The sequence below is a fragment of the Manis pentadactyla genome, chromosome 9 (genome assembly GCF_030020395.1).
Source record: "Manis pentadactyla isolate mManPen7 chromosome 9, mManPen7.hap1, whole genome shotgun sequence".
NCBI lineage: Eukaryota > Metazoa > Chordata > Mammalia > Pholidota > Manidae > Manis > Manis pentadactyla.
The window spans coordinates 43,954,168-43,971,089 of record NC_080027.1 but is presented as its reverse complement, the minus strand read 5'-3'; the positions used below and the strand labels follow the sequence as shown (position 1 = coordinate 43,971,089).

The 16,922-nt window shown below is 37.2% G+C and overlaps 2 protein-coding genes across 2 annotated transcripts; both read left to right on the top strand.

Moving 5' to 3' along the window:
* The first annotated feature begins 288 nt into the window (after positions 1-288).
* LOC118912107 (olfactory receptor 52D1-like) lies at positions 289-1,233 on the top strand. The gene has a single exon (XM_036884890.2). The coding sequence runs from the start codon at positions 289-291 to the stop codon at positions 1,231-1,233; it is 945 nt and encodes a 314-aa protein (XP_036740785.2).
* A 9,487-nt stretch (positions 1,234-10,720) lies between these two features.
* LOC118912181 (olfactory receptor 52D1-like) lies at positions 10,721-11,665 on the top strand. The gene has a single exon (XM_036884973.2). The coding sequence runs from the start codon at positions 10,721-10,723 to the stop codon at positions 11,663-11,665; it is 945 nt and encodes a 314-aa protein (XP_036740868.2).
* Positions 11,666-16,922: the final 5,257 nt, after the last annotated feature.

Genomic DNA, 16,922 nt, shown 5'->3' with positions numbered 1-16,922 from the left:
ACTGGAAATGAAGGGATAAGAGGACTTATATGCCCCTATGATAATATGACTTGATACATGAATTGTCTTTATTTTCAAATGCAGTATTTGTTTTGATGTGACAAATTTTATTACTCTGCTTTTGGTGAATTGGAAAATACTTGATTATAAATTTGAACTGTTTTTAACAACAGATTGTTAAGAATCTTCCTGAACTGAATCTCCATGTTTTCAGCATCTGGTTATGGCCATTTTTGCATAGCAACTTTACCTCCAGAAGTATTGATAAAAATCAAAGGAGAAACCATCATGCCTCCTTTCAACACTTCTCAACCCTCTCCTGTCACCTTCTCGCTGTTGGGCATCCCAGGACTAGAGCACCTGCACGTCTGGATCGGGATTCCCTTCTGCTCCATGTACCTGGTGGCTGTGGTGGGGAACGTGACCATCCTGGTGGTGGTGAGGGCAGAACGCAGCCTCCATGAGCCTATGTTCCTCTTCCTGTGCATGCTCTCAGTCACAGACCTGGTCCTCTCCACATCTACACTGCCCCGCATGCTCTGTCTCTTCTGGCTTGGAGCCCGTGACATCGCTTTTGACGCTTGCCTGACCCAGATGTTCTTCATTCACAGCTTTACTACCATGGAATCTGGTTTTTTCCTTGCCATGGCCATTGACCGTTATGTGGCCATTTGTGACCCCCTGCACCATACCACCATTCTCACCCATGCTCGCATCACTTTTATGGGTATTATTGTGGTGATTCGAGGAGTAGCCTTCTTTTCTCCACACCCCATCCTCCTCAGACAGCTGCCCTACTGCAGGACTGGAATCATTGCCCACACCTACTGTGAGTTCATGGCTGTGGTGAAGCTGGCATGTGTGGACACAGGAGCTACCACACGGTATAGCCTCAGTGTGGCTTCTGTCATTGGCTCAGGTGATGCCATTCTCATTGCAGTGTCCTATGCCTTCATCCTCCACTCTGTATTCCGGCTGCCATCCCGAGAAGCTAGCTTTAAGGCTCTGGGCACCTGTGGATCCCATGTCTGTGTTATTCTTGTCTTCTACTCCACAGCTGGTTTTTCCATTTTCACTCACCGTTTTGGGAAAAATGTGCCTGCACATATCCATATTTTTATTGCAAATATGTACCTTTTGGTGCCGCCTTTTCTCAACCCTATTGTGTATGGAGTGAGGACCAAGAAAATACGGGAGCATGTTTTTAGGGCACTAGGAGTCAAAGTTGCTTGATTTCAGTTGGATCAATAAAAGAGATGGTTGGAGAGAGAATAAAAATATAAGTGATGATGTAGGGAAATTAGTTAACTACTTTCACTCCCATAAGCTGAATTACATTTACCACCTAAAAGTTGTTATTTACCAGATGCCTAGAATATCTGAGAATTTTAACTCAGTAAATTAATTTTTTCACTTACCTAATATTGGTGATGAATTTGTTAATTTCACTTTAAACATATATCTTTCAGAAGTAGTTACAATAGGGAATGAGCAAGAGGAAGGAGGAAAAACCCAAGTAGATTCTTCTTTTTTTTAAGTAGATTCTTAAAAAAAGAAAACAGAAGAGTCCTCTGAGATCTATACACTGAATTTTATAAATTAGACAGTTCAAAAGAATCTTGAACTGTATATGGTGATGATTTTAGATATTAAAACAGGAAATAAATGTATCTTTAAGTTAATTAAATCAAATTAAAGCTCCATGTAAAAGAATAGGACTGATAACACACAAAAACATGTAATTAAGAAGTGAACAACTTTTCAAGGAAAATGAAAACAAAAAAATAAATTCATAAACATGAATTTGTGCCAAGGTGCCAACAGTGGTGTCAGAGTTTCTGTGGTTTCTAGAACATTTTGATAGAAGCAAGAGTTATTTCATAAAACAAAGCAATAATCTGTGTTCTACTTAGTGCTAAAATGTAGTTCATATATTTCAACTTTGGTTTTTAGTTATTAAAATTATCAAGCTACCAGGCTACCATGCATTGAGTCTTTCTCACATATAGTTGACTTGTAACGCTGTATCAATATATCAAAACACAAATCATGAACTCTCTTATCAACAAAGTCAAAATACTTCCCCTTATTATTGCCCTGATATCTAAGACTAGCTTCTGCCTTTGTTCATTTTCCTTAGCTTTCACTAGTACCCCCGCTATGTTCTTGTCTTTTAGAAATATCTAAACACTATGGGATGTTTTTCTTTCTGGAAGCCATATGAAAAAGGGAGTCTTTGTTATTTGTGCTCTGAAACTTTTCTGCATTTCATCCATCCTTATTTATCCTAAGAATTCACATCCATAGCTAATCAAAGACTAACATCTTTGCATTCACCAATTACTCAGTCCCCATAACATAACTATAGGTATAGTGTAAATTTTTCTGTTTTGGAAAACAATTCATTGGGCATTATTCTCTTAACATAAGGAATTCAGAATCAAGAACAGTTTGAGGACTATGTTAATGAAATTAATTTGGTAGGTTTGAGATTCATATAGAACATTGAATTTTATATGACCAAACGAGAAGGTCTCAGCTAAGGTAAATATTCATGTATCCTCACATATAAGTGGTGGGGTTAGTGGGGTCTGTTATGGGTAAATTTACTCAGTCACCAATTGCATGACAAAATAATAATAAAGACAATCTGAAAAATGCTGAAATTTTTGCTTCCATCCTATCCGTCTACATTTGCCTGAGGCATTCTTAGTTTATACCTGTTGTCCTAGGTTAATTATCAAGTGTGTTCTTTCTCAATCTTTCCTCTTTCTTCACAGGTAATATAAGTGTGTTCCCTCTGTCATTAAGACACAAAAGACATTACATTTTTAACAAATTTTAGACTATTGCATTTATTATGCAATTGGCAGACTTTAAGTGGACAGTTATACAATTTTGAACAAATGTATAGGTCATATAACCCACCACAAAATCACCATATAAGACATTTTCATGACCCCCAGAAAACTCTCATCCCTTTCTCTCTTGAAAGTGTACTGTTGGATAAATGTGTAGTTTCTGCAATTGGAGTAGTTATTTTACTTCTGTCGGTAGGACATTAGTGACTCCAGTTACAATTTTAACAGTTTAGACTGTTTTGTAATGTGTATATTTTATGAAGTCTTGGAGTGGAGATTCTGAGTAGATTTTTCCAGTGATTATTATCCATGATGGTACCTATACATCCATCTGTATATGCCTGATCTACATGTGCCTGAAACAACTATTTTCATAACCCTGATGCTCAGAGATTCTTCCCATGTGATTCCCATGCCTAGATCTTCATTGTGGCAGATACCTTCATGGCCAGGACACCAAACAAGAGGATCAGAAGCTCCTGGAGAAGACCTGTCATCAGAAGTCCTGTGTCAGTTGCCATCTATTCTCATGAGCTATTCTCTGTTTAGCTGCCACCTTAGAGCCCTTCTGCCCACAGGAAAACAAGTGGGCAGGTAGCTACTCTTCTAGCTCTGTCAGGGCTGAGTGTGTTCCAGGAAGAGAAAATAACCAGGTGATGGGTAGTATTCAAGTCCCAAGCCCTGTTTTACTCAGGTGAAATAGTAACTCACTGGTTCCAACAGAAAGGTAGGTAAGATTGTTTTAGTAGGGAAAAATTCTGAGGATAGTTGGCACAGGACACTGCCCTGGAGGTTGGCCTGAGGAATGTATCAATTTACAGAGGAACTTTCAGTAGGAGAGCTATTGTGATGCTTAGACTGGGCTTCATAAAATAACAGCAAATTGGTTGGACTCATTACACCAGTTCTACATTCACTTCCCATAAAGTTGATCAGAATTTCACAGACCATATATAATCACATTCTAAACTTAGAAGATATTTTTAATCTTAGTATCACAGTTTTTAAATTTATAATATGTGTGTCAATCACTTGCTATCCAAATAACACAATGATTAATTTTCCTATTCAGGAAACATTTCTAATAATCAATGTGTTTTTTAATCAAAATTACCATTCTGGTACAATAGTACTTGAGAAATAAATGGCAGAACTCCAAGATTAACTGAAATATATTTTAGGAAGTATGGGAGGAATAAAATATATTTTAGGAAGTATGGAGGAGTGGTGAGTATAGACAGCTATTTAAAGGGTTTTTCTGTAAAATGAGTGAGATTAATAGAGCAATAGCTAACACGTAGGGGTTCATGAAATTTTTTTGTGAAAATATTTGATTATATCTTTGTTTTAAGATTTCAATGATAGCTTGTTCATATGATTGTAGAGATACCATCGGAAGACAGCAATGAATACCCATAAGAAAGAATGCAGAATTGCCAAAGCAAAATATCTGAGTGCAAAAGAGGGTAGGATATACAAGCAGAGATGTTGGTTTTTATTAGGACAGAGGAAAATGGCCAACGAACCTGGAGATTTCTCTGGACCTTAAATAACTTCAAGAAACTGGGCAATTTGGATCCTGGAGAGGCTGTGTTTACATACCAAAGGGCTAGAATGAGAAGGATATCGTTTTGGTAGTGCAAAGAGGGGTGTATGGCTGCATCCTTTCCGTTTGTAAGTACGCAGAGAAAATAATTTCTTCCCCACGTCTCTTGCCTATGAACAGAACATCTGTTAATGTGGGACAACTGCAGGGCTCTCACTGCTTCTCCCTAGACTAAATACTAGGTAAAGTGGGGTTGGGGGGTGGATTTGATACAATTAGTATTTACTATGAGGGTATTTGACAGGAGATCTAATCTCAAAGATGTCTCTTCTTCGGAACACCTCATATGCACAATCAGGATAAAATTGATCGAGATGATCATACCCAATAAGGTAAGATTACAAGAGAGAAGAGGGAGTTTAGGCAATATGTAAGAATCTGACCTTGGAAATTATGCAAGGTAAATCAGGAAGTGATGCTTGAAGATGAACAATATCAATGGATTGATGAAGATACAGGACTGGAGAGAACAAGTTGGAAAGTTATGAGATAGTAGGTGAAGAGTGGGTGACTTGAAGTTACGGAAAGATTCAAGTTTATTAGTAGTAAAATCTAGGGCATGGAATGGGAGGTACTACCGATAGCACAGTAGAGGACAACATCTTTAGATCTTGAGAACAAGAAGAGGATATCAAGATATTGAAACACCAGATTATTGACATCATGAAGAACTGAGATTAGAAAAACTTCAGAGAGGATAAAATGAACCAGAAACTAAAATCCACAAGGAAGTGGAATGTTTAATAATTCAGATAAGGGAGACAGATAATCAGGAGTAAAATGATGAAAATAACGAAAACTTCTTTAAAAGTGTGTGTGTAAATATAGAGACCATACTTATAAAAATTCTTTGTGTGTGATAAGCACTTGATGAATATTTGTTGTAATGATGATGGTTGCAATCACACTAATGATGTGGCAACTATTTTCCTGAAAAAGTATTAACATAGAATTCTCCTAGAACATTTTAAATGACTCATCCTTTCCTTTTATTCTTTCATTCATTCATTCTGCATTTTGATAAGTGGCCACTAGCATGAGGCATGGTATTAGATATAGATAGCACATGACAGACATAGTTTCCATTCCATTATTACAAAGGACACCATTCATATCACAGTCTATGAGATTGATGTCCCTGGGGTTAAACAGATTACCTGTGTGACTGCATACTGAACACCCAGGCTGGCATCATGGTCACTTAATAATTATTTACCAATAAAAGTGAGAGAGTGAAAGAAGGCAAGGTGCAGTGGAAATGCAATATGTAAACATAACTTATTGATTAAAAAAGTAAGTCCTTTTGCAGTGATATTCCAGCTGTAACCTTAAACTGTAGGAAATAAGGCATAGGTGAGAAAGGTGGAGAGAGCATTAGAAGTGGAAGTAAAAACATGAGACAGAATCTTAAAAGAGACAGTAAAAAAACAAACAAACAAAAAACTAGATTGACTGAGATCCAAGGAAACTAAGATGAGCTGTGTAGCAGAAAGTGGTGTCAAAGGGCTAGCAGGGACCAGATTATAAAGGCATTTCCTGGTCATTTTTGGATATTGTCAGTCATAATCCATAGAATTGACAACTTTTGTATAAGAAAGACTATAGACTTCAATTAAGGCATCTTCGTTTTTAAATCTCGGTGATATAATAGTTAAGTAAATGAAATGTGGAGCAAGAGATATCTGGATTCAGATCCTGATGTCACCCTGCATTAGTTGTAAAAGTTTACATATATTATTTAGTCTTTCAGTCTCTATTTTCTCACCTGTTTAGGGATAATTTTCTATTTACAAAGGCTGTTTGAAGGTCAGTGAGAGAAAGGATTTTAAGCACTAACCCTAGAACCTAGAAAATGATGGCCTCTCAATACATAAACATAATTCTTTTCCTTGGTTTTATAATATTTTTCATGATATATTCCATATTAAAGCACTCAGCTGACCTTTGGGAAATAATAATGTCCTTACTTATTATCTTAAGAGATGGAGAACAGTAATTACTCTATCTGAAAGTAATTTAGGGCTTATAGTTTGGGAAAAGGCCCCATACCCAGAGGACCACTGATTTCCCTGCCACCTAATACACTTTAATCCAGTGAGATTTGGAGTTGGAAGTAATTCCAGTTCATGTTTGCTGAGCACACTTCTTAGCATCTGCACCTTATCAAAGTTGGCTCACTGGATGACTCTCAGCTATTAATTTAGGTGAGTTAACATAGAAATACAGAATAGGAAAAGAGAGGAGAGGGCTACATTCAAACATCTGCATTTATAGAATTATGGGGTATTCAAAAGGTAATGTCCACTTCTTTGAAGACCCTTAGTAAAATTAAGAGATTACTGACAAATAATATACTTAGAAAGTGAAAGAGACCCTTTCTCCCATAAGTGATGTAAATATAACTACCTGTTGATTAGCTAAAGTATAGGAAGCATAAGTCATAAACATTCCAAATTTGAATAAAATAGCACTGAAGCTGCTTGACCAGTACAGGCTCTCAGGTCAGAGACAGCTGTAAGCAAAGAATGGCCAGTTTCCTCCCACTCAGCATTAGACCTTGATCAATCATGGCAGCTCTTGTCGAAGGAAGAATATTTAAGAGTAAGGTGAAAAAAATGTGTCTGTTATTCAGTGATCAACTGGGCAAGGTTAAGCCATAGCCAACCTTTTCTATTTCCTTAATTTTCAAAACACTCCAAACTACCAAATTCTCATAGTCACATTAACTTGTTATTTTGATGTAGTTAATTTTCACACTAGGTAATCTACAGAGAAGAGAATAGAAGGTATAGAAAGATTTCCATACTAAAACCCTGTGAAACATAAACATTTCTCCTGAATAGATTTTCTTGAAGAAGAGCATTGACATCTCCCTGTGTACCACTTCCACACTCAGACCTTAATTTTTGGCCTGAAGTGTAGAAACGCTAATAATTCTGAGAAAAATTCAGGCTATATGTTAAAAGATATAACAGTGTTTTGCCTCCACTTTTAAATAAAAGCTTATTTAAATACATCAGTGCATATTTGAATGTGCTTGTTTGAGCATTACTGTGGTGTGCTTGAAGAAGCCTTTATATATACTGGAGAAACTGAAGAGTCTCTGTATGCTTGGATCTCTGGATGTATTATATCATAATTTATGACAACACATGAGAAAACAACACAGATGCACAAAAACATGATTGCCTCTTGAGGCATATTTGAGTACAGATATGTAGATCTTCTCTGAATGAATCTGTTCATTGTAAAAGTGTTTTGGGCCAACAGAAAAATGTAAATAACTATTTCTCTGTAAGTGGAGATCTAGGCAATCAAGACCTTCAGGCTCTCAAGTAAAGCAGTTATTGACCTGAAATCCACTTTCAATTAGTTGCTCTGCCTCCTTACACCTGGAGAACTGTCTTACAATAATGAAAAAGCAAAGAAGTAATAAAGATCTACCTAAGGGCAGAAACCCTTTTTTTTCACTGTGGGCAGAGGTGGCAGGGGCAGTTCTCTTAACCCTGATATCTAGGCATCTTGAATAAGTTTCAGTAAACATCAGAAATGGCATTGCAATTATGAAAGCGTTGGGAAGCAGCATAGTAAAGAATATGGCTTTGTAGTCTCTCAGATTGAGCAGCTGAGCAGCCATTTGCAGTATTCTGTTAGTAAGTACCATCTAATGCCAGTCTTTGGACTGGGTCATGGCAATATCCAGCTGTGCTCTACTGAGGAGAACTTCATCTTGTGAGATAGGAGTCACAATAATCTGTTTATGAATGCAATACTCCACAATTTGATACAAAGTCTATAAAAGTAAATGTAAAAATATGTAGAGATGCAATGAGAGCACAAAAGAGTAACCTGCAAATTTCTGTGTGAGGTAAGCCAGCAAAAATCATAGAGTAGATTACATTTGACACAGACATTACAAGAAGAGCCGTAGTTTACAAAGAGAAATGAATGAAAGAGGGAGAGGAAAATTGTATGTGAAAAAGGCATCATCAAAGTATGTGGAGAAGTATATGTGAAAAAGGCATAGTCTTACAAAGAAGCAGGTATATTTGGGAAATAGAAGTTTGGTGTTACCCCACAGAGTGTAAACAAAGAGTACCTGGTTGAAAAGTTTGGAAAAATGACTGATTTTGTCATCTAAAATGCAAATTTGATTATGTCATGCTTTGGTGCTTTACTGTAGCTACATTACCTATGGAATAATGGCCAAATCCCAGGGCTTTATTTCCTAATTCTTGGTCTGTATGAGAGTATTTTAAATTGTTAACATGTATTGATTAACTTAATCCTTCCAACAACCTCTTGTTTAATCCACTTTACAGATGAGGAAACTGGGGAAAAAGATATAATCAGTATATATAAGACAACTAAGGGGATAAATATACATTTAATAAAAGGACATAAGAGGAGTCTATGATAATGAAAATAATCAGATGGGAGAAAAAAACAGAGGCGATAGCACTATTATTAATACTTGACATACATTTTAAGGTTACTGAACTTTTCTTCTGAGCTAAATATCATTATAATCAAAAGTATTATATAAATTATTTTATAAAGCCCAGGTCAGACTGAGAAGATTTCCAAGTAACACTCGGAATATTTTTAATCAAATATGCAGTCAGTTTAATGTGTTGAAAATTCTTCCCCAAATACTGTATAATGTAAGTTATATTCCAGTTTAATGACATACTTGACTAGACTTTATAAGTTACAATGGAGTAATCTTATTATCATACTTAACAGATCCATTTATAATTGATGAAAAAATATGCAGAGTATGTTAGATGGATAAACACAATTTTATAGGATGATGAAAATAATCTTATTATTGGCTTATACTTACTTCAAAATTATGTTTTAATTGCTTGGACTGGATATAGAATACATACCTTTAAAATCCACAGACAATACTGATTGTATTCAGGATGTAAACATTGATAAATGCTTAGTAATCATTTTTTTTCAAGTGATAATGATTATTTTTAAGATTTTTCTGTAATGATACAATACAGATTTTCAATTTTCAATGAAAAGGCTAATTTTTTAAGCATTTGTTTAAAACTGTCTTGAAAAATCAGACTTTAAAATTATGTAACATGTTAGTAGGTTATAATTGATTATGAATTTAACATCTGGGACAACCAATAATGAGTATAGCATAATGAAAATAGTGGGGATTTCACAGTTATAAAGCTGTGTTAGAATTCTGGTATCCTGGCCACTCTTTCTGTGCTCTCACTACATTATCTGTAACACTCCGGGCTTCTATTTCCTAGCTGGTAAAATTAGAAAAGCAATATTTAGTTTGCATTGCTTTTCTAGGTAAAAATTAATGTATACAAAGATTCCAGAGAAATGTCTTTTTCTTGTAAGGATCAGCTAAGTATGACTTTCCTTCCTAACTTCATATAAAAAATGATATGAACTGAAATGACACTAGTAGTGTATAAGTCAAAAGAGATCTCCAGTGCATGGGATCACTGTAGTTACTAGTATGTTCAGGTACAAGCAATAAAGGTCAACAACAGAGCATAGAACGTACAGAAGAGTTGAGGTAGAAAATTAGGATTTTTGAAAATGAGGCTTATAATAAGTGGGCATATAAATTGGAAATATTTCTCTGCAACAGAGTGAATGTAGTGGAGTCATGACTGTTAACCACAGATTTTGTGATGACTTCTATGCAGAAGACAGTTGAGTCTGTAAAGTTACATAGGATAGGCCAGTCTTGTCTTAAAACTCCTGCAGATTGCTTCTATGACACCACTGGAAAAATATGTAGTGGGCTGTCTAAGAAATTAGTAAACCATACTTGATGGTACTCAAACATCAGCTAAAAAATTACATTTCAGGATGCCATTAAGAAGGAAATTGGTATAGATGAATTCTAAGTTCCATTCCTCTTACATTATTTGACAGATAAGTCAAATTGTGAATTCAAAAAGTGGTACTGAGTTTTATCATACATAGATGTTAACAAAGTCAGGGGTTGTTTTATATTGCTTTGTTTTTAACAAATTCATGAGATTCATGAGTTGATTTGCTATAAGTACCCCATGCCTGGTTGCATAGTTTTTGCCTAGTATTACTAAGGTTTTTTCACTCTGACTTACAACATTCTAATGTGATGTGTTGGATCTTCTAGATTTGTTTTTACTTTGTTGCCAGATTTGGTTGTGATGATCTTGGCAGAATATTTTTGCCCTAAAAAGGACAATTCCATTCACAAAAGACAGACCACAGTAGCACAATGGGACCAGCTAACAAATCTCAAATATCTCCAAATACCTTCTCGCTGTTGGGCATCCCAGGACTAGAGCACCTGCACGTCTGGATCGGGATTCCCTTCTGCTCCATGTACCTGGTGGCTGTGGTGGGGAACGTGACCATCCTGGTGGTGGTGAGGACAGAACGCAGCCTCCATGAGCCTGTGTTCCTCTTCCTGTGCATGCTCTCAGTCACAGACCTGGTCCTCTCCACATCTACACTGCCCCGCATGCTCTGTCTCTTCTGGCTTGGAGCCCGTGACATTGCTTTTGATGCCTGCTTGACCCAGATGTTCTTCATCCATAGCTTTACTGCTATGGAATCAGGCTTCTTTTTGGCCATGGCCATTGACCGTTATGTGGCCATTTGTCATCCACTGCGCCATACCACCATTCTCACCCATGCTCGCATTGCCAAAATGGGAGCTTCTGTGGTACTCCGGGGAGTGGCCTTCTTTTCCCCACATCCCATTCTCCTCAGGCAGCTGCCCTACTGCAGGACTCGAATTATTGCGCACACCTACTGTGAGTTCATGGCTGTGGTGAAGCTAGCGTGTGTGGACACAGGAGCCACCAAGCGTTACAGTCTCAGTGTGGCCTCTATCATCGGTTCCTGTGATGGCTTTTTCATTGTTATTTCTTATGTCCTAATACTCCGTGCAGTCTTTCATCTTCCATCACGGGAAGCAAGTTTTAAAGCTCTGGGCACATGTGGCTCTCACATCTGTGTCATCCTTGTTTTCTACTCCACAGCTGTCTTTACCTTCCTGACTCATCGCTTTGGTCACAATGTGGTACCTCAAATTCACATATTCATTGCTAATATGTACCTTCTGGTACCACCTTTTCTTAACCCCATTGTTTATGGTATTAGGACCAAGAAAATTCGAGACTATGTCCTTAGTTCTCTAAAGGTAAAGGCTGCTTGACTCTGCTGAAATTGTTTACAGAGATGGTATCAGAATAGGAAGAGAGGTGTGCAAATAATTGATCCCTTTCTCATAACTGACATGAAATGTTCTCATACTGAAATCAGACATTTTATCAGACTTTAATGAGAAGAGAAATTATACATAGCAAAAATTCCCCAATTCTAATTAAACTATAAGGCATAATATATTTTGTGTGCACTTGGATTTTAAGGAATTTCTTTAGAACTTGATGGATTAGAAATGGATCCCCTTCTGTTCCTTGTGGCTACTGATCTTCTGTGGTGTAACTGGAATTAATAGCTTATTTTCAAGTAGTAAATGATTAAAAAAGGAAAGAAACCCATGCTAACCTCAAAAAAATCTAAATGAAGTATTTGCAACAGAAAAATTAATGTTGACTGTCAATATTCCACAGAAGAAGCAATAAAACAGGGTTGATGTCCACTGAATGCAGTAAATATATGCTGTATTCACAAGAATTGACACACAAGAAGTTCTCAAACAGAAATGTGGAGAAGTTTAACAATATAATAATCAAGTCCACAGATTTTTAAACATTGCATTGCTCATAAAATATTCTCTCTCCACAAAGAATAACTTGTACCTGCTCTTGTATTGTTACCTGAACTACCTTGGGGTCTCTTTAAACCTTCATCACAGAATATCCTGAAAACAAAAATAACTTTTTGCTTGATGCTACATCCTTAGGAGTTTGCCCAGAGCTAAGACAAACCCACTGAGCTAGATTCAGATACACTGGTCTTCAGAAATCACATTCCCTTATTAAAGGAGAAAGTCTATTATTACACATACCTCAACATTTTTAGTGATTATGCTATTAGTGACGCTGATAATTAAATTATTAAAAGGAATATGAATATTTTATTGGAAGAAATCTAGAATATTTCCTCCTTAAAATATATGTCTCTTTCCTTCACTTCTTGGCTTGTACAAAATGGAAATTACTCCAGAGGCACTCAACAAATACATACTGAATTTCATTGAACTAATCTCTTTTTTGTGATTTACTATCTGTAAAGTTCTATTTGTACCTTCTTTTTTTTTTGTTTTTTACTAATTTCTTTCTGTGTAGTCTGTTACCTTCTTAGAGGTAAATATCTGGGCTGTTTCTTTCCATTCCTCTTCCATAGACTATTACAAACCATTGTTCAAGCTTTTATCATTTCCCAGTAGGGCTATTTCAATAGTTTTCACTGATATTTTCAAAAGCATTAGCTTGTAATTACTATGTCCAATGCATCCTCCATATTGAGATAATAATTACTCTGCTAGAAATTGAAAACAAAAATCAAAAACCAAAAAAACCTTGATTGAGTCAGACCCATGCAAGCTCTAGGATGGCAAAGCAAAACTTTATGATTATCATTATATATCCCTTGCACTCATTGTCCTATTCTTGAGGACACCCACCTTCATTAAAATAATAGGTCACTTCATATCCTCCTGATTTTGCTTAGAATGTTCCTTTCTGCCCCATCTTTTTTTTTCGCTACCTGGGAAGATTATTCTTTAAGATAGAGCTCTTGTTTAAACTCCCCCAACTTACCAAAAAGGTTTTTATTTCCTCAAGTCAAACTAACTAAAAATTCTCCCTACCACTGTTGTTAGAAATGTCATGATATGTTGTAGTTAACTCTTAATATGCTTTCTGCCAATTATACTCTTACCACACATTGAGGTTAAGTGCATTGGCACAAGTCAGAGTTCTGGGCTCATCATTCACCTCTGTCACTTACCAGCTTTGTGCACCCAAGCAAGCTGATGAAACTTCTGGGCCTTATAACAAACTAGGATGCGGATTCTAGGATTTCCTTCCCCATAGAGTTTTAAAGAGTAAATGGGTGAAAGTTTATAAGACCCTTATACTCTTGCCACACAGTAAGCCTTTAACAAAAATATTAATTCACATTGTGGATCATCATAACAAGTATAGTTTTGTGTATTTATTATATGCCAGACTTTGTATGACATGTTTATATACATGTAAATGTATACACATATGTAATTTAAATTACATAATTATATGACCAGATTGTTGGACTGACTTTACAGTTGAGGAATTTAGACTCAGAGAGATTAAATAATTTGGTCAGTGTCACATATTGGTTAAGTGGTACAGTCTCTATTTAAACAACCATTAAAGAACTTAATTCCATGTTCAAAGACAATCTTCTATTTACTTTTTATCCCTAACACCTCCTAGTGTCCTATGAATATGTGTGTTCAATGAATGTTTCTCAAGGAATAAGTGAAGCCATAAGATGTTTGAAATAATGTGTCATGTTCTTTAGAACTCCTAATCATGTGATAGGTATAATTAAGGTACATGAATTAAAACCATAAGTTTCAATGATCTTTTTGTAAGATAATGGAGAAGAATGACAATGGTAGTTGGGATGGCTCTCTCCCAGTCTAAAAAGAAGACAACTAGAGAAATCTAAACTTTGGGACTGTTGCCATTATGGTGATTTTTCCCTACAGATGACTTGTTAAGTCTGGACCTTCTCACTATATATATATATATATATATATATATATATATATATATATATATATATATATTTTATTTAGAATCCTGTGAATCATGGAATTTAATTATAATGTATTCCCTGACAAGTATCAGGGTGGTTCATATGTTAAGTCTGGAACTATGAGCTAACAAGTTAGCACTTAAAAATTATCTAAATGCATCTCAGATTGGAAATGTTTAACAATAACAACCACAAAATTAAATCTTCAATAATGGTGCACTGAATTCCAGTCAAGGGAGAGAGGATATCAGCTTATTCATATGTTCATACAACAAAAAATTTATTTATGAAGTGGCTAAAATGTGTCATATTATGCTAGATTCAGAGAAGTGAGCAAAGGAGAAGTTCTTGTCTCAGGGATTTTACATTCTGGTGGAGGTGAAAATAATCAAGTGATGCTCAAACACATAATTTCTATAAGGGCACATAACAAGGGTTTTGAACTGGTTTAGGAGAATCAAGGAAAGCATCCTTTAAAATGGCATTTATTCCAACGCTGAATGATCATTAACTAGCTGGAAAGAAAGAGGGGTCATGAAATGAGGGGGGTGACATTACAGGGAGAGAGAACAGGATGTGTGATGGTGTGTGGATCTTGAGATAGGATGTGGTGTCATACATTTGAAGAATTGAAGGACATCCATTTGGTGGGCTGGAATATAGAATGAAGTGAAGAATGGCTGATTAAGGTTGGAGTGGTAGCATGCAGGGGTGGGTAGGGGATGCTAAGGACTTTCATTTTTATCCTAAAAATGAGAAAGACAATGAAGATTTTATGCACAGATGTGACACAGTCAGGTTTAGTGTTCTCAAAATATCATTGTGACTGCAATGGAGAAAATGAGTTGAAACAAAAAATGGAAGAAATGAATGCAGAAGACCTTTTAGGAGGTTCTTCTATAAGACAAATGATATAATAACTTGATCCAGGTTGGTAACAATCATGATGGAAATAATTACATTGATTAGAGAAGCCTGAATATACTTTAAGCTGTAAGACATGACTTAATAAAGACTTTCACAAGCTCACAGGTAGACTTTGCAATTACATTCTAGGCCTAGACTCTAGAGTATATGATTGATGGAAAGCCTGTGTGTGATTGGTGCATTTATTCATATAAAAATATTTGAAGACCGGTGGAGCCAAGATGGCGGTGTGAGTAGAGCAGTGGAAATCTCCTCCCAAAACCACATGTATTTATGAAAATATAACACAGACAACTCTTCCTAGAATAGAGACCAGAGGACACAGGACAACATCCAGACCACATCCACAACTGCGAGAACCCAGCATCTCGAGAAGGGGGTAAGATACAAGCCATCGCCTGGCGGGACCCGAGCGCCCCTCCCCCCAGCTCCTGGAGGGAGGGGAGGAGTCTGAGCGCCGAAGGAGAGGGAGCCCAGGACTCCTGAACACCCAGCCCCACCCATCCGCAACAGAGCACAGACACAGAGGGGTCCTGGATACTAGGGAAACAGGGAAACAAGACCGGTGAGCGGGTCCCTGAGGCCGGCGCCGGAGAACAAAGAAAAGCGGCTTTTTTTTTTCTTTCTTTGCTAGTGCTTTTTGGAAGTCTTAAAGGGACAGGGAACCCAATACTAGGGAAACAGGGCAGCAAGACCAGTGAGCGGGTCCCTGAGGTTGGCACCTGAGGACAAAGAAAAGCAAGCAGCTCCTTTCTGTTTTTGTTTTTGTTGTTGTTTTGTTTTGGCGAGTGCTTTCTGAAAGTCTTAAAGGGACAGGGTGGGACACTTACTCCAGAGGCAGGGATCTGGGGATCTCTGGGCACTCTAACCCCCTGGGCAGCAGGGAGCACGGAGGCCCCTCACAGAGATAAATAGCCTCCTGGCCGCTCCCACTCCAACGCGACTCCACCACTTTGGAGCAGCTGCCCGAGCCAGGCCACGCCCACAGCAACAGTGGAGATAAACTCCATAGCAGCTCCGCAGGAAGCAGAAGCCCTATCTGCACGCAGCTACCCAGCACAAGCCACTAGAGGTCGCTGTTCTCCCAGGAAAGGAGGGCGACAAACCAACAAGAAAGGAAGTTCTTCCAGCCGTCACTCGTCCCAGCTCTGCAAACTATTCCTATCACCATGAAAAGGCAAAACTACAGGCAGACAAAGATCACAGAGACAACACCAGAGAAGGAGACAGACCTAACCAGACTTCCTGAAAAATAATTCAAAATAAAAATCATAAACATGCTGACGGAGATGCAGAGAAATATGCAAGAGCAATGGAATGAAGTCCGGAGGTAGATCACAGATGACAGGAAGGAGATGACAGAAGTGAAACAAACTCTGAAAGAATTTATAAGCAGAATGGATAAGATGCAAGAGCCATTGATGGAATAGAAACCAGAGAACAGGAACGCATAGAAGCTGACATAGAGAGAGATAAAAGGATCTACAGGAATGAAACAATATTAAGAGAACTGTGTGACTAATCCAAAAGGAACAAAATCCGTATTATAGGGGTACCAGAATAAGAAGAGAGAGGAAAAGGGATGGAAAGTATCTTGGAAGAAATAATTGCTGAAAACTTCCCCAAACTGGGGGAGAAGTAATCGAACAGACCACGGAAATACACAGAACCCCAAACAGAAAGGATCAAAGGTGGACAACACCAAAACACATAATAATTAAAATGGCAAAGATCAAGGACAAGGAAAGAGTTTTAAAGGCAGCTAGAGAGAAAAA

What these genes read in the sequence shown, in the direction of transcription:
- LOC118912107 (XM_036884890.2), top strand. Translation starts at nt 289, where the DNA reads ATGCCTCCTTTCAACACTTCTCAACCCTCTCCTGTCACCTTCTCGCTG.
- LOC118912181 (XM_036884973.2), top strand. Translation starts at nt 10,721, where the DNA reads ATGGGACCAGCTAACAAATCTCAAATATCTCCAAATACCTTCTCGCTG.